The following is a 15,878-nucleotide window of genomic DNA, read 5'->3' as shown; positions in this document are numbered from 1 at the left end:
GCACATCTTAGATGAATGAGAAATGTTGAATCCTGGTGGTCTTTCTTCTTCTTGATGAAGATTATCATTATCTGAAAGAGTTTTACTTATATCTTTTATTCTTTCCTTCAAAACTAAGTGAGAGAGAATTTTCCAGATTTTGTCAACTTGTCTTCTTTATTAAGAACTATTTGTATAAAAATAAAGCAACTGTTCTCATGAGTTATTTAAAGGTGCTAGCTGAGACTAGGAAATCTACAACTCTTCCAAGTGAATAGCATAAAAATAATTCAAGAAGATCAAAATAATTCTTGGAGTTTTTGTTTAGAGGTAATGAGTTTTGCCTTTTTCTTCATTTGTATTGTGAAAATTCTGAGTCTCATCAATGATAATCTGTTCTAAGTTATAAATGCATTCTGGGCACATCCTTGGGATATTCATTGTTATTGTTAAGAATAAAAGCATTGCAGTTTTTCCAAATTCAGAAATGAAAGAAAATTTATCCATGAATTAAGTATATAGTAATAACATTGTGTGCAGAGTAATTAACAAATTAATTTTCCTAATAGTCCTTAAGCATAGCAATGAAGATTATTTGGAAGCAGTGAATAAAGGCTAAGCCTGATTTTCAACATCACATTAAGGTGAGTAACTTGAAAAGTTCTCAAAGACATATTTTCACAGAATTAGAGATCTTAGACTATATAATGAAAAATATCTCTGTAGCCCAGTCCATCTTCCATGATTCAGCTGAGTCTTGGACAAGATTTAAACATCATTGTCACCAGCCTAGGCATCATAGTGAAACCTTGTCTCTTCAAAAAAATAAAAATATTATCCAGGCATAGTGGCATGCACCTGTTATCCCAAGTACATGGAAGGCTGAGGCAGAAGGATTGCCTGAACCCAGGAGGTTGAGGCTGCAGTGAGCTGTGATCACGCCACTGCACTCTAGCCTGGGTGAAAGCAAAAGAAGCTATCTCTAAAAAAATGTTTTAAATCTTTATGCTATTCCTCTTGAACATAAACTGTACTGAGATGGTAGAAATTCAAGAAATTGCTCGTCTTACAGAGTGTGAGTCTCCAAAGTGTGACTCCAGAGTGTGAGTCTTTGAATTGTGAGTCTCCAAAGACTTTACAAAAGGCCTTCCATAAGTTTTGCATTCTTTGAGTGCTAGTATCATAGTAAGGTGCAGGGTATCTTACACGGCAGCTTGAATCATAAAAGCACTTTTCTTTGCCTGGGCTCAAGTCGATGATTTTTATCCTGACAAACACTTTTTTAGTGTAACCACCAATTTTTGCTAGCATATGCTTTAAAGTTAGGGCAGTTTGTGAAGAATAGGCTTTTAACTCCTTATCTTGTGCCATGACAAAGGTGTACAGGACTGGCTGACTTTCCTGGGAAATCAGAAGAGCATCACATATGACATTCTGGTTCTTTTGCAAGCCTAGATCCAAAGACCAGCTCTTAGAAATGATTAGTGTCCCTTGTCTGGCTGTGCTCATTTCTTTGTGTATCCATTGTTCAAGTTCTTCATGTAGTGAGAACGGTTTCTCGCATAACTTTTCTGGAGTATATGTTATCTTTTCTGTTAGCCCTGCATAAGTAAATAATGATAATGAATTATAAAGTGTTGAGGACTTCCAATTTAAGTCATAACAAAGTAGTTTGTATATGCCAACCCTTCCGCCAAAAACAAAATATAAAAGCTGAATAAAATATATTGAACAATAATTTAAAGAACTGGAGAGCAACCAATACAAGTAGGATTTAAAGGACTATAGTAATTGATAGAGAAGAACCACAAGATGTAGCTTAACATTCACCCCTGCTTTTTCCCTTCAGATATTTTCCATGTCATTGCATGGATAAAGAGAGCCCAAACAGAAATCATCAGTTTTACTGGGCTGAGGAAAAAAGTCATCAGAATTCAGGACTGACAGGAGATCTGGAATTTGAGATGAAAATCCCAAAGAAGGTGAAACTGCAGAGAAGAAGCCAAAATCTACACACAAATTTCCTTCGACTAATTGGCTAACATAAGCAAGATCCTGGAATCACAGAAGAAAATATCAACTGGGAGACTAAAGAGAAGCCCGTGTTAATTTACCTGGAATGTGACAGCTCTGTGCCTGATTTTCCAAATTATTGTATTTGCAAAGAGACCAACTCTGGGAAACAGGTGATGACATACTTGATGGGTCTTCATCTATTTTGGAAAAACCTTAAAAAACAAAAATCACATTCTTAATTTGGCACAAGCAAAAACCACACTCATGCATAGTATATCAAAGTCTACTTAGAACTGATCCTACTTTCCCAATAATAACATGGTTAGATATTGTGCTTAGATTCTTAGGTAAAATACAAATGTAACATTAATCCTAGATTCCTAGGTCAAATACAAAGTGTAAAATTAATCACTGATGCTACTGAAACATTCTACACTTGGAATGAAAAGTAACAGCAAAAGTATTAATAGTAATTTAACATATTCCTATATGATTGAGTTTATTTTAGGAGCAATTAAAATTAGAAAATATGATGACCAGTAAAAGAAAGCTGAGATTTGTGTAGATTCTAAGGAAGAAGCTTACATTTTCAGAGATCGTGTAAATTGCTAGTGCTAATCTAATTTCATTTGAGGCTTTCCTTTCCCCAAAACAGATAAAATACCAGCGTTATTCTTTGTTTATTGGTACAATTTAGGGTTACATTTTGGCTCACAAATGTGAGAGGAAGAGTGAAGAGGTTTTACGGGAAATAACTGGAAAGAGGGTAAAGAAAGATGAAGAAGCAAGTAAGTAAAAGAGGCAAGTGTTCCAGAGAGAAAGTAATGGTCCGTTACTTTTCAGAAATTCAGCTCAGAAAGAAAAAGGAAAATGGTTGAACAGACTTTCCCTGAAAGTGAGGAAAGCGGTGGTAGGGAAGAAAAATTAGGGTTAACTGGATCTTTGCACTAGGTAGGGCAATTTGAAATAGATCATGTGCTTGCAGTATGGAATATCTATTGTCTTCTAAGTGGGAGGAAAACCAAGAGACAGTTCTGTTTGTATGTACAACTATTGATTGTACGCACTAGAGATTAGTACATTGGATGTTGAAATTGGAAGACTATTCGTCTTGTCCCAGATTCCAAAGAAAAAAACCCTTCCTGCTACCCAAGACAAGTGTATCCTTATTGCTAGCCCCCCATCCTCCACCTGGTTCAGCATCCACCATAAGCTTGACCCATTTCTCTGAAGTGAACTGCGTCACACGATTGCCTTTCACATGCCAGGAATCAGGGTCTCTCATAAACACTGCACAGCAGAATCGCTCTACTTTGAGTCCACAGACATATCCACAAAGACTTTCTTTGGCATATACTCCAAGAAATTTGCACGAGTAATGTATCTCTTCCTCTTCTGGACAGAAGTGGCAGATGGGCAGCTTCCTAATACAGTTTTGCATTTCTGCTTCTAACTGAATGAGATCACTCTCTTCTGCTTTAAAGCCAATTATTTCTTTATCTTTATTTATTCCAATGAACAAATATCCACCATCAGTATTTGCAAGTGCAGAAACATATTTAGGAAGATACTCTTTAATTCGTTGTAATAACTTTGCTGTTGAGAAATCTTTAAATTCAATATGTGTGGATTCAGTAAAGGTCACTTTTTCTTTATAATCAAGTTTAGTCCTATTAAAAAAGTCAGCAGCCAAGGCCTCCATATCACTTTCTTCTTTTTCATCAAGACAGGGTGGCTTTGCTGACAATTCTGGTCTTAAATATGATCTCCCTCTAGTCTCTTTTAAGTCTTTGAGGAACTCCAGTGCAGCAATATCATTCATAACTACTGTAGATGTTAAGCTTCGTTTGCGCAAATTGGTATTCAAGGTAAGAACTGGCGAATGACAGGCTTTTAAGCTCCATGATTTCACAAAAAACAGAAATTCATTTTTTTCCTGAATAAAGTCCAGGTAGTCATGAACAAATGGTAGAATATTACTAAAAGAACGTTCCAAATCTTCTCCTATTCCATCTTCTATATAATTGTAGTTTTCATTCTCAATTTCAGCCCTGATCACTCCACCTCCAGAATTCAAGAGAGCACATACTGCTCGTAAGACATTTTCATTCTGCTTTTTTCTCATTTGACAATTCATTTTATCTCTAAATTTCTCTCCAAGAGTAACTCTTCCCACAGCTAGAACCAGCTCAGGATAGTGAGTTTCCAAATCAATACTGATGTCCATTTTCCCAGCAGCTATGCAATTTCCAAGCAGAAATTCTTTTCTGTAAAATAGAAAAGAGCCATTAGAATAGGACCTAAGCAGAAGAGAGAGTAAATTCTATATTGCTAGGCAAATGCAGCAAAATACTATTTTTCACTGGACTGGTAAGTATACAGCTTTGAGGTAACTTTATTTGAACAAATTTTGAGCCAGAACTATAATAATTTATATTCCTAATGAATTTTTAAATTTGTTACTCTAGTTTTATATGATCCTATGTTGATTATTTTAGTCTCATCTTTATCTGTCCTTTATCTCCTTTCTTTCTTTTTTTTTTGAGTTGGACTCTTACTCTGACACCCAGGCTGGAGTGCAGTGACATGCTCACAATCCCTGCAGCCTCGATCTGCTGGGCTCAGGTGGTCCTTCCACCTCAGCCTTCCAAGTAGCTGGAACCACAGGCATGCACCACCATGCCCAGCTAATTTTTTATTTATTGTAGAGATGAGGTCTTGCCAAGTTGTCCAAGCTAGTCTCAAATCCATGAGCTCAGGAGATCCTCTCACCTCAGCCTCCCCAAATGCTGAGATTATAGGTGTCAACCACCGTGCCTGGCTTATCCCCTTTCTAATCCCCAAAATTGCACAACTTGCTTTCTCTCTCCTTTCCTCAAATAAGTCACTGAAGGGAATCTATATTTTTTCCCTTCTCTGTGAACTGGGTTTTAGTTATGTGCATTATTTCTACTTTTAATTTTAATAATTACAGCTTTTGCCTTCATTAATTATCTCCTTTTCTGAGATGTCCTTTTGGAAAATCTCCCATTCTGGTCTAAGGACATCTAGTAATCTGTCAAGTTAATTATTTTTCCTTCTGATAAGAACAAATTAGATTCACATATTTTGGGCATTGATCTTAATCAAAGTGGGCCAAGTCAATGCCCTTTTCCTATAAAATATACACACATTTTTAATAAGGTAAAATTCTTATATACAAAACACCTTGCTATGGTTTGAATTTTTTATCCCCTCCAAATGCATATGCTGAAGCTCTAACCCCCAAGGTGATGGGACCTTTGAGAGGTGATTAGGTCTTGAGGGTGAAGCCCTCACGAATGGGATTAGTACTCTTCTAAAAGGGACCCCAGAAAGCTGGCTGAACCAAATCCACCATGTGTGAACACGAGGAGAATTTGGCAGTTGGCAACAGGAAGAAGGCTTTCACCAGAACCAAACTGTGCTGGAACCTTGTTTTTGGACTTCCCAGCCTCCAGAACCATTAGTAATACATTTCTGCTGTCTATAAGCTTCCTTGTTTATGGTATTTTGTTATGACAGTCCAAACAGAGTAAGGTGGTCTGCTTTAGTCTGTGTATCCTTAATCCATTAGGCATGTCCCTTTAAAGTCTATAGAGATCACTGCTTTGCTATAGTTGGAAACCTTAAAGAACTGTAGGTTTCTCAAGCAGCCTAGAGATAGATGAGAGTAAAGATTGTCAAGGGTAATAATCACTACACCAGGAAATGTTATAAAGGGATCAGAATATTTCTGTCCAATGCTAGACCAATATTGTGCAGAGGCTCAACTGTAGGCTGTGAATACTACCGGAATCTCTAAATTCCTGGCCACAAGTAAACAATGGCAACATTGGGATCACATACCATATGGACAATTGGGATTAAATAAGGAAAATGTGTATGTCAATCATGAGCATAACATACAGAGGAAAAAAAGAAACATCTATTTCATGTAACATTTAGCAATTTACAGAGACTAGACTATATGTTCAATAAATGCCACCACTCCAAGGATTGTTTGAGTCCAAGAGGTTGAGGCTGCACTGAGCTATGATCAGCCCACTGCACTCTAGCCTGGGTGACGAAGCCAGATCCTATCTCCAAAAGAAACAAAAAAAGCCACCACTCCACATGCACCAGCGTAGTCACCACCCACCATGTGATTTGGGGACCTTTGTATAGGTGTGCTCTGAGACTCTAATGCCTTTCTCTACCTTTGTCTCCTGATAAACTCCTCTCATCCATTCCAGAACTCCCATATTTGTTCTTTCCTCATTGGAACTCCCACAAAACTTTATATCCATACTTGGCATGATTTTCACCCTGAATCAAGGAAAATCTTTTGAAATAGAGCAGTGAAATCTTCAGAGCAGTTGTTTACAAACTATAGAAAATCAGGTAAGGGCTCCTAATCATTTAAGTCACCAGAAGAAAAGGTTTTGGGGCCTAGTTCTTGCCTTAGACACTGAAACTCAGGGGATTCAGAGCACTATCCATATTCTGGAATGCTCTCCTCAAAATTTTCTAAGCCCTTTCCAGTGCCAGGGACCAGCCAGGATCTACAGTGTCATACTGGAAGGGTTCCCAAGACTAGAGAAAACAGCTCGAGTTTCCAGATCTTCCATTTGGGGTATTAAATAGCCCTGTACCCAAGAAATCTTTCTTGTCACTCATGCCTATGGAGTGGTTTTAGGATCTGTGGCTAAGTCTCAATTAGAAGAATGGCCTGACCAGTGGATCACTCTCCCTCTCTGGAGCAATATTTCTTTTGCAGGATCAAGTGAGACTGGATTGCCAGAATGGTACTAATATACTAATTTTGGTTGATTCTATTTTTTTTATATTGACAGGGGTCCACACAAAAAATTGCTTGGGTGGAATTCCCCAGTGAAGTCTGCTGGTCCAGAGCTTTTTTTGGTTGGGGGGTTTTTTGATTACTGATTCAATCTCCTTTACTAGATATTCAGATTTTCTATTTCTTTTTTTAATTTTTTTTTTTTTTGATTTTTAATTTTAAAGAAGTGGGATACAATTCAGAATTAGGCATACAAGTAGTCACCATACACCAACTGTGCTGCCTTTTGAAACTAGACTGGATGAAAAAATGTGGTACATACACATGGTAGAATATTACACAACCATAAGAAGGACAAAATTATGGACTTCACAGCAATTTGGATTTGGATTTAGAGTCTATAATACTCAGTGATCTATCACAGAAACAAAGAACTGAGTATCATTTATTCTCATTCATAAGCAGACCCTGAACATTTACCATAATACTATAAAAAAGGGATTGGCAGTACCCAGATTTTCTATTTCTTTCTGATTCAGTCTTGGTAGGTGGTATGTTAGGAATTTGTCTGTTTGGTCTAGATTATTTAATTCATTGGCATACAATTTTTCATGGTATTCCTTTATAATACTTTTATTTCTATAAAATCAGTAATAATGACCCTTCCTTCCTTTCTTTCTCTCTCTCTCTTTCTCTCCTTTTAGTTCTTTCTCCTCCCTCCCTTCCTCTCCCCTCCCTCCTTCCCTTCCTTTATTCCTTTCTTTCTCTCTTTTGAAATAGGGTCTCACTATGTTGGCCAAACTGAAATGCAGTGGTACAATCACGGCTCATTGCAGCCTGACCTCCTGAACTCAGATGATCCTTCTGCCTCAGCCTCCTAAGTAGCTGGGACTACAGGTGAGTACCATCATGTCTCATTTATGATTTTAGTTATTTGAGGTTTCTTTATTCATCAACCTAGCTAATGGTTTGTCAATCTTTTTGATCACTTAAGAAAACCAACTCAAAAAACAACAGATGCTGGAGAGGATGCGGGGAAATGGGAACATTCCTACGCTGTTGGTGGAAGTGTAAACTAATACAGCCTCTGTGGAAAACAGTGTGGCAGTTCCTAAAAGATCTAAAACTTGACCTTCCATATGACCCAGCAATCTCTCTGTTGGGAATATACTCAGAGGAAGTCAAAACATTCTACAAAAAAGATACCTGCACACACATGTTTATTGCTATTCACAATTAGAACAATTATCATGATACTATAAGAAAGGGATAGACAGTAGTAGAAAACAGCCAGGGAAGGGAGGGAGGAAGGGCACACTTCATCAATAAGGATACCTGATCTAAAATCAGGTAAAGTGGGAACCAAAGTGAGGCCCAAACTTTACCTGTACAATGACTACTTGTATACCTAATCCCAAATTGTACCCCACATCTTTAAAATTTAAAAAAAAAAAAAAAAAGCCAGGCATGTTGGCTCATGCCTTTAATTTCAGCACTTTGGGAAGCAGAGGTGAGAGGATTGTCTGAGCCCACAGGTTTGAGACCTGCCTGGGCAATATGGCGAGTCCTCATCTCCACAATAAATTAAAACATTAGCCAGGCATGGTGGCATGTGCCTGTGATTTCAGCTGCTTGGAAGGTTGAGGTGGAAGGATTGCCTGAGCCTAGCAGGTTGAGGCTGCAGTGGGCATGAGCATGCCACTGCACCCCAGCCTGGGTGACAGAGTGAGACTCCACAAGAAAGAAAAGAAAGAAAGAAAGAGAGAGAGAGAGAGAGAGAGAGAAAGAGAAAGAGGGGGGAGGGAGAGAGAGAGAGAGAGAGAAGAATTATAAAAAAATAAAATAAACTTTTGATTTTTCAATGGTTTTTCCTATTGTTTTTATATTCTGTGTTTCATTTATATCTGCCCTAATCTTTGTTACTTATTTCATCTGCTAATTTTGTGTTTGGTTTGTTCTTTTTCTAGTTCCATGAGGTATAAAGTTAGCTGTTTATTTAAGAACTTTTTTCTTTTTTAAGTAGGCAATTACCACCATAAATTCTCACTTAATACTGATTTTGCTGCATTCCTAAGTTTTGACATGTTGTATTTTCATTTTCATTTGTCTCAAGATATTTTTAAATTTCCCTTGTTATTTCTTATTTGACTCACTGGTTGTTCAAGAGTGTGGTATTTGATTTCTACATATTTATAATTTTCCAGCTTTTATTCTGTTACTTATTTCTAATTTCATTCCACTGTAAACAGAAAAAACACTTTGTATACTTTCAACATTTTAAAATATATTAACACTTTTTTGTGGCCTAACATGTTGTCTATCTTGGAGAATGTTCCATGTGCTTCTGAGTAGGGTGGTATGTTCTGTATGTATCTTTCAGGTCTAATTGGTCTACAGTGTGATTCAAGTCCTCTATTTCCTTATTGATCTTCTTTCTGATTTTTTTTCTATCCATTATTAAAAGTGAGATATTGAAGAATCCAATTATTATTACAGAGCTGTGTATTTTTCCCTAGAATGCTGTCAATGGCTGCTTCATATATTTAGGAGTTTTGATGTTTGGTGCAAACATGTATATAATTGTTATATCTTGATAAATTATACAGTGTCTTTCTGTATCTTTTGTAAATAGTATCCATTTTTGTCTCTAGTAAAAGTTTTGACATAAAATTTTGTCTGATATTAGCGTAGCCACCTCTGCTCTTTTTTGGTTATTATTTGCATGGAATTTCTTTTTCCATTTTTCACTTTCAACCTATGTATGTCCTTAGATTTAAAGTGAGTCTTTTATAGAGAGCATATAGGTGAAACCTGTTTGTTTTTAAATTTAATCTGCTAATCTATATCTTTTGATTGGGTAGTTTAACCCATTTACTTTTTTTTTTTTTTTTTTTGAGTTGGAGTCTCACTCTGTCGCCCAGACTGGAGTGCAGTGGCCGCTCCTGGCCACCGCAGCCTCGACCTGCTGGGCTCCGGCGATCCTTCCGCCTCAGCCTTCCAAGTAGCCGGAATTACAGGCATGCGCTACCACACCCGGCTGATTTTTTTTTTTATTTATTTATTGTAGAGATGAGGTCTCGCTGCCCAGGCGGGTCTCGAACCCGCGGGCTCAGGCAATTCACTTACCTCAGCCTCCCAAAGGCACGGGATTACAGGCTGAGCCACAGAGCCCGGCTACCCATTTACTTTTAAAGTAATCACTGATAGTATCAAGGAGGATTTACTACCAGCATTTTGTTATTTGTTTTTTGTACATCTTATAGTTTGTCTCTCATTTCCTCTCTTATGGCCTTCTTTTATGTTCAATTGATTTTTTTGTAGGGACATTTTATTCCTTTTTGAGTTCCTTTTGTGTATACTACTCTCTATAGATAATTTCTTTGTGGTTATCATAGGAATTACATATGAAATCCTAAAGTTATTACAATATATCTTAAGTTATACTAACTTCACTTCAATCACATGGCAAAATTCTGTCTTGTATAGCTCCATCCCTCCCTCGCTTTATGCTACTGATGTCACAAATTACATTGCTATATATTGTGTCTCCAGAAACATTGATTTATAATTATTTTTATGTATTTGTATGATATGCATGTCTTTTAAACACTATAGAAAATCAAAAGTGGAGCTACAAAACAAGATTATAATAATACAAGTTTTAAATATTTGCCCATGTATTTGCATTTACAAAAAACCTTTATATTTTCAATATGGCTTTCAGTCATGGCCTAATGTCCTTTCATTTTAACTTTAAAAACTCCCTTGGAGTCAATCACAGTGACTTATCGCAGAAACAAAGAACTGAGTTCCATATGTTTTCACTCATAAGGTGATCTTGAACAATTATAATGCTATAAGAAAGCGATTGGCAGTAGTGGAAAACTGACAGGGGAGGTAGGGTGGGATTGGCAGTTGAGGGAAACTGCTAGGGGAGGGAAGGGGATACCTCATCAACAAGGGTACCTGTATGATTAATATTTATATATCTAACCATGAATTGTACCCCACATCTTTATAATAAATAAATTAATTTTTAAAAAACTCCCTTCAGCATTCCTTGTAGAGCAGTTCTCGTGGTAATACACTCCCTCAGTTTTTGTTTGTTTGGAAATATCTTAATTTATCCCCCATTTTTTAGAGTTTTGCCAGATCTACAACTCTCAGTTGACTTTTTCTTTCAGTACCTGAAACATATCATCCTGCAGTCTCTGGCATTCGAAGTTTTTGCTGAGAAATTGACTGTTAATCCTACTGAGAACTGCTTAAACATGATGGCTTCTCTTTGGCTGCTTTCAATATTTTCTCTTTGTCTTTGCATTTTGACAGTTTGATTATAATATGTCTTGATGTGAGTCTCTATAGATTTAGTCTACTTGAAGTCTATTGAGCTTCTTAGGTTTGTAGTTTCACATATTTCATCAAATATAGAAAGTTTTCAGCCATTATTTCTTCAAGTAATTTCTCTGCCCTTTCTCTTTTATTCTTCTGAAATCAATATAATGCACATATTTGTCTATCTGATAATACCACACATCTTTTAGGTTGTGCACACTTTTCTCCATTCTTTTCTTACTGCTTCTTAGATTTGATCATTTCAATTGTCTTTTTCTGATTTCCTTTAGTTCTTTGTCCATGTTTTCCTTTAGCTCTTTGAACATATTTAAGACAGTTGTGTGGGTTTTAAAAAACTGATTAATAACATTTGCATATATTGACCATGTACAACATATTGTTTTGAAATACACTGTGGATGACTTAACTGTGGATGGCTAACTACCATGTGCATTACCTCACATACTTAGCATTTCTTGTGGTAAGAACACTTAAAATCTACTCTTTTAGCAATTTTCAAGAATACATTGTTAACTATAGTCACCATGTTGTGCAATAGACCTTTTGAACACAGTCCACTTATATAAATATTTTGTATCCTTTGACCAGAATTTCCCTATCCCACTTCATCCCCAGTAACCACCACTCTACTGTCCTTTTTTTTTTTTTGAGTAGGAGTCTCACTCTGTTACCTAGGCTGGTGTGCAGTGACACACTCATGGTCACTGTAGCCTCGACCTGCAGGGTTCTGGTGGTCCTTCCACCTCAACTTTGCAAGTAGCTGGAACTACAGGCATGTGCCATCACACTCAGCTAAGGTTTTGTTGTTGTTTGGATTATTGTGGAGATGAGGTCTTGCATTATTGTCCAGGACGGTCTCCAACCTGTGAGCTCAAGCAATCCTCTCGCCCCCGCCTCCCAAAGTGCTGGGATTACAGGCATGAGCCACCATGCCCAGTCTCTACTTCCATGAGTTCAATTTTTTTAGACTCTACGTATAAATGAGATCATGCAGTATTTGTTGGTTTGTGCCTGACTTACTTCACTTAACATAATGTCCTCTAGATTCATCCATGCTGCCACAAATGACAGGATTTCCTTCTTTGTTTTAAGGCTAAATAGTATTTTATTGTGCATATGTACCACATTTTATTTATCCATTCATTCATTGACAAACACTTAGGTTGATTCCAGATCATGGCTATTGTGAATGATGTTGCAATAGACACAGGAGTGCAGATATCTCTGTGACACATTGATTTCTTTTTTTTTTTTTTTTTTTTTTTTGAGTTGGAGTCTCACTCTGACGCCCAGACTGGAGTGCAGTGGCCACTCCCGGCCACAGGACCCTCGACCTGCTGGGCTCCGGCGATCCTTCCACCTCAGCCTTCCAAGTAGCCGGAATTACGGGCACGTGCTTCCATGCCCGGCTGATTTTTAAATTTTATTGTAGAGATGAGGTTTCGCCAAGTTGCCAGGTGGGTCGCGAACCCGCGAGCTCAGGTAATCCACTCACCTCAGCCTCCCAAAGTGCGGGATTACAGGCTGAGCCACCAAGCCCGGCGACACATTGATTTCAATTCCTTTGGACATATATCCACAACTGGGATTGCTGGATCATAAAGTAGTTTGTTCTTTCTTTCTTTTTCTTTCTTTCTTTCTTTCTTTCTTTCTTTCTTTCTTTCTTTCTTTCTTTCTTTCTTTCTTTCTTTTTTAGATTCAGAGTCTCACTCTGTCACTCATGCTGGAGTACAGTGGCACGCTTATGGCCACTGCAACCTCGATTTGCTGGGCTCAGGTGATCCCTCCACCTCAGCCTTCCAAGTAGCTGGAACTACAGGCGTGCTACCACGCCCAGCTAATTTTTGATTTATTGTAGAGACGAAGTTTCACCATGTTGCCCAGGCCAGTCTCAAACATGTGGGCCTCTCGCCTTCACCTCTGACTCAATTCTCTCACCTCTGTCTACCAAAGTGCTGGGATTACAGACGTGAGTCACTGTGCCTGGCTGTTTCTACTTTTTTTTTAGCTTTAGTGTTTAAGGAACTTCTATACTATTTTCCACAATGCTGTACTCATTTATATTCCCAATAACAGTGATCAAGTGTTCCCTTTTCTCTATATCCTCACGATTTCTTGTTTTTTCTTGACTTTTGGATAAGTCATTCTAACAGGTATGAGGCGATATCTCATTTTGGTTTTAATTTGCATTTCCTGATTAGTAATGTTGAGCATTATTTCATATATCTGTTAGGCCATTTGTATGTATTCTTTTGAGAAATGTTTATTCAGATCCTTTGCCCTTTTTAATCTATTTATTTATTTTTCTTGCTATTGAGTTGTTGGAGGTCTTTATATATTTTAGATATTAACTATCAGATGTATGGTATGCAAATATTTTTTTCTCATACTTTAGGTTGTCTTCTTACTTTATTGATTGTGTGTGTGTGTGTGTGTGTGTGTGTGTGTGTGTGTGTGTGTGTGTATTTCTGTACAGAAGCTTTTTGGTTAGATGTAATTGCATTTATCTATTTTTTGCTTTTCTTGCTGTTGAAGTCATATCCAAAATGTTATTACCTAGACCAATGTCGTGGAGTTTTTTCCTATATTCTTCTAGTGGTTTTACAGTTTCAAGTCTTACATTTATGTCTTTAATCTATTTCAAGTTGATTTTCATATTTGGTGTGAGACAATGGTCTAATTTCATTCTTTTGCTTGTGAACTCACAAACTGTTGTTTTAAAGCCTTGTCTAGTATGTCTAGTATCTGGCCTTCCTCAGTGACATATTCTTCCAATTTGCTGTCTTTTTTTTTTAACAGAATTATAAACAGCTTTATTATATGAGCCAGGAAAGAGGATTTATTTGCCTTTCTAGGCCTTGATTTTCCTCAGATAGAACTTCAGCTCCTTGCCTTCTAGCACACAGCCATCTGCTCTGCCACACTGGCCCCATTTTGATGCAATGCAAGCAAGAAGTTTGCCCTGATGGAATTGCTCCTCCAGAAGTTTGCTGATTTTGGCATTCTTCTTCCTTCCATTATATTTCTTCTGAATTTTGTGAGGGGGTGGTTTTTTGTTTAAAATTCCTTCCTCCTCAGGAGTCAACTTGGCCCCGTTCCTGCAACCCAGGGGCAGCACATAGTGGGACTCATACCACTGTTGGTATGGTGTGCTGTCAATGAGCCCAATGCAGTTCCTCACTAAGGTCTTAGTACGGACCAACTTGTTATTGGATGCATTGTAGACAACATCGTTGATCCTTGTTTTGCGAGTACAACACTCAGAACCCTAGGAAAAGTTGCCCATGTCCAGCCCCAGGGCAAGGTATTTCTTGTTACCTCCCTGCACTTGGACCATGTGGATGCAGCGGGGGTCAATCTTGGTGTTGGCAGTGGGGCTTCCCAGTTCATACTTCTGCTTCTTGTGATAGGGCTTTCTCTTGCCCCCAGTCTTACAGCACTTGTGCTAGTTGTCCCAAGAGATGCCCATCGCTTGGCCCTGGCTGGAAAGAGTTACTTTCTTCTTTTGAATGGATTGTGCTTTCCTGTTGTACGTATGCCTTTGTATTTTTGATGAAAACTGGGCATTAGAAAAAAGCAGCCACCTCCCCCTGTCTTTGCAGACTAACTCTGTGCCAGGAAAGTCCTTCACTGATTATCTGGGGATGCTCTGATCTTAAGGATCAGCACAAATTTCTTCTCAAGTCCTTTCTGAGCATTCATCCTGCTTGGGTTTTGAGGGATTTTCTCAATTCTTCCATATGCATGGCTGCTTTTAAATGTCTTAATTTCCTAAGAGTCTGACCCCAGCTCCTCTTCTGGGATTCAGTTGGTTACTGCATATCTCTAGCTGTAATCTCTTTCCCAAACGTCTGTGGATCTGTTGTCTCCTTGCAGCTCTCATGAACAGTGGCTGCCACTTTTCCCCACCTGAGATCTGTGCTAGGTAATAGAGAGACCCATCCTCCTGGCAGTTCTCAGACAGGTTAGAACATTGGAAATAAGGATTGCTATGCCCCCGTCAGTTTGAGAAGGTACCTGGGAACAGTGCTGTTGCCCCCTCAAGACTAAGTGCCATGCAGGGAAGAGAATGAAACAAGAGGAGTAAAAACAGCATGACATTTCCTACAGTTTTGACTGTCACTTCTTCTCGATGGGGCATCCACTAGGTTGCTGAAGATCTTTGTTAGTTCAGCCAGTTTCTGGTTGTTTTTTGATGTTTTTTATGGGGGAAGAAAAGAGTTAAACTTCCTAAACCACCATTTTGCTGACATCATTCCTGTCATCATATCTTAAAACAGAATATGATTTGCTAATATTTAGTTTAAGATTTTACAACTATGATGTTCCTTTCTCCTACTGTTAACAGATGTTGGTACCAAGGTTACAATAGCTTCATAAAATGTGTTGGAGATGTAAGCTGTTTTTCTCCTTTTTTTTACATTTTTCTCAGCATGATGACTTTTTTTCAGTAGGAGTGTTTGTCAGGGTCCGCCATATCGGGAGAGCATCACTCTCATTGTTCACTTATTCTAGATGAGAAACTTCAGGGCCCTACTGTGCTGGTCCCTCTTTCCAGGTCTAGCAATGCAGTGGTCAGTGCCCAGTCACATGCCACCTAAACAACCTATGCCCCAGCCCTCCTCATGCTCAGGACTCCAGGAGGTGGGGGGCACTCCCAAGGAGCGCTGGACACCGGCACCATCCTGGCCTTCCTGCCCCTCTGGCTCCTCCTCCCGCACGGTCGATT

At 38.3% G+C, this 15,878-nt stretch overlaps 1 protein-coding gene and 1 pseudogene across 1 annotated transcript; both read right to left on the bottom strand.

Moving 5' to 3' along the window:
* Positions 1–987: 987 nt before the first annotated feature.
* LOC103276852 (schlafen family member 12) lies at positions 988–4,258 on the bottom strand. The gene is made up of 3 exons (XM_021707119.1): positions 3,187–4,258; positions 2,094–2,207; positions 988–1,580 (listed from the first exon to the last, which is right to left on the bottom strand). The coding sequence occupies exons 1-3, from the start codon at positions 4,220–4,222 to the stop codon at positions 988–990; spliced, it is 1,743 nt and encodes a 580-aa protein (XP_021562794.1). The 5' UTR covers positions 4,223–4,258.
* Positions 4,259–14,000: 9,742 nt separating this feature from the next.
* Positions 14,001–14,618, bottom strand: LOC103276838 (annotated as a pseudogene).
* Between the last annotated feature and the right edge of the window lie 1,260 nt (positions 14,619–15,878).

Source organism: Carlito syrichta, unplaced genomic scaffold (assembly GCF_000164805.1).
Source record: "Carlito syrichta isolate Samal-C Ts95f unplaced genomic scaffold, Tarsius_syrichta-2.0.1 Scaffold316387, whole genome shotgun sequence".
Classification (NCBI taxonomy): domain Eukaryota; kingdom Metazoa; phylum Chordata; class Mammalia; order Primates; family Tarsiidae; genus Carlito; species Carlito syrichta.
This window is presented reverse-complemented; position numbering and strand designations above follow the sequence as displayed.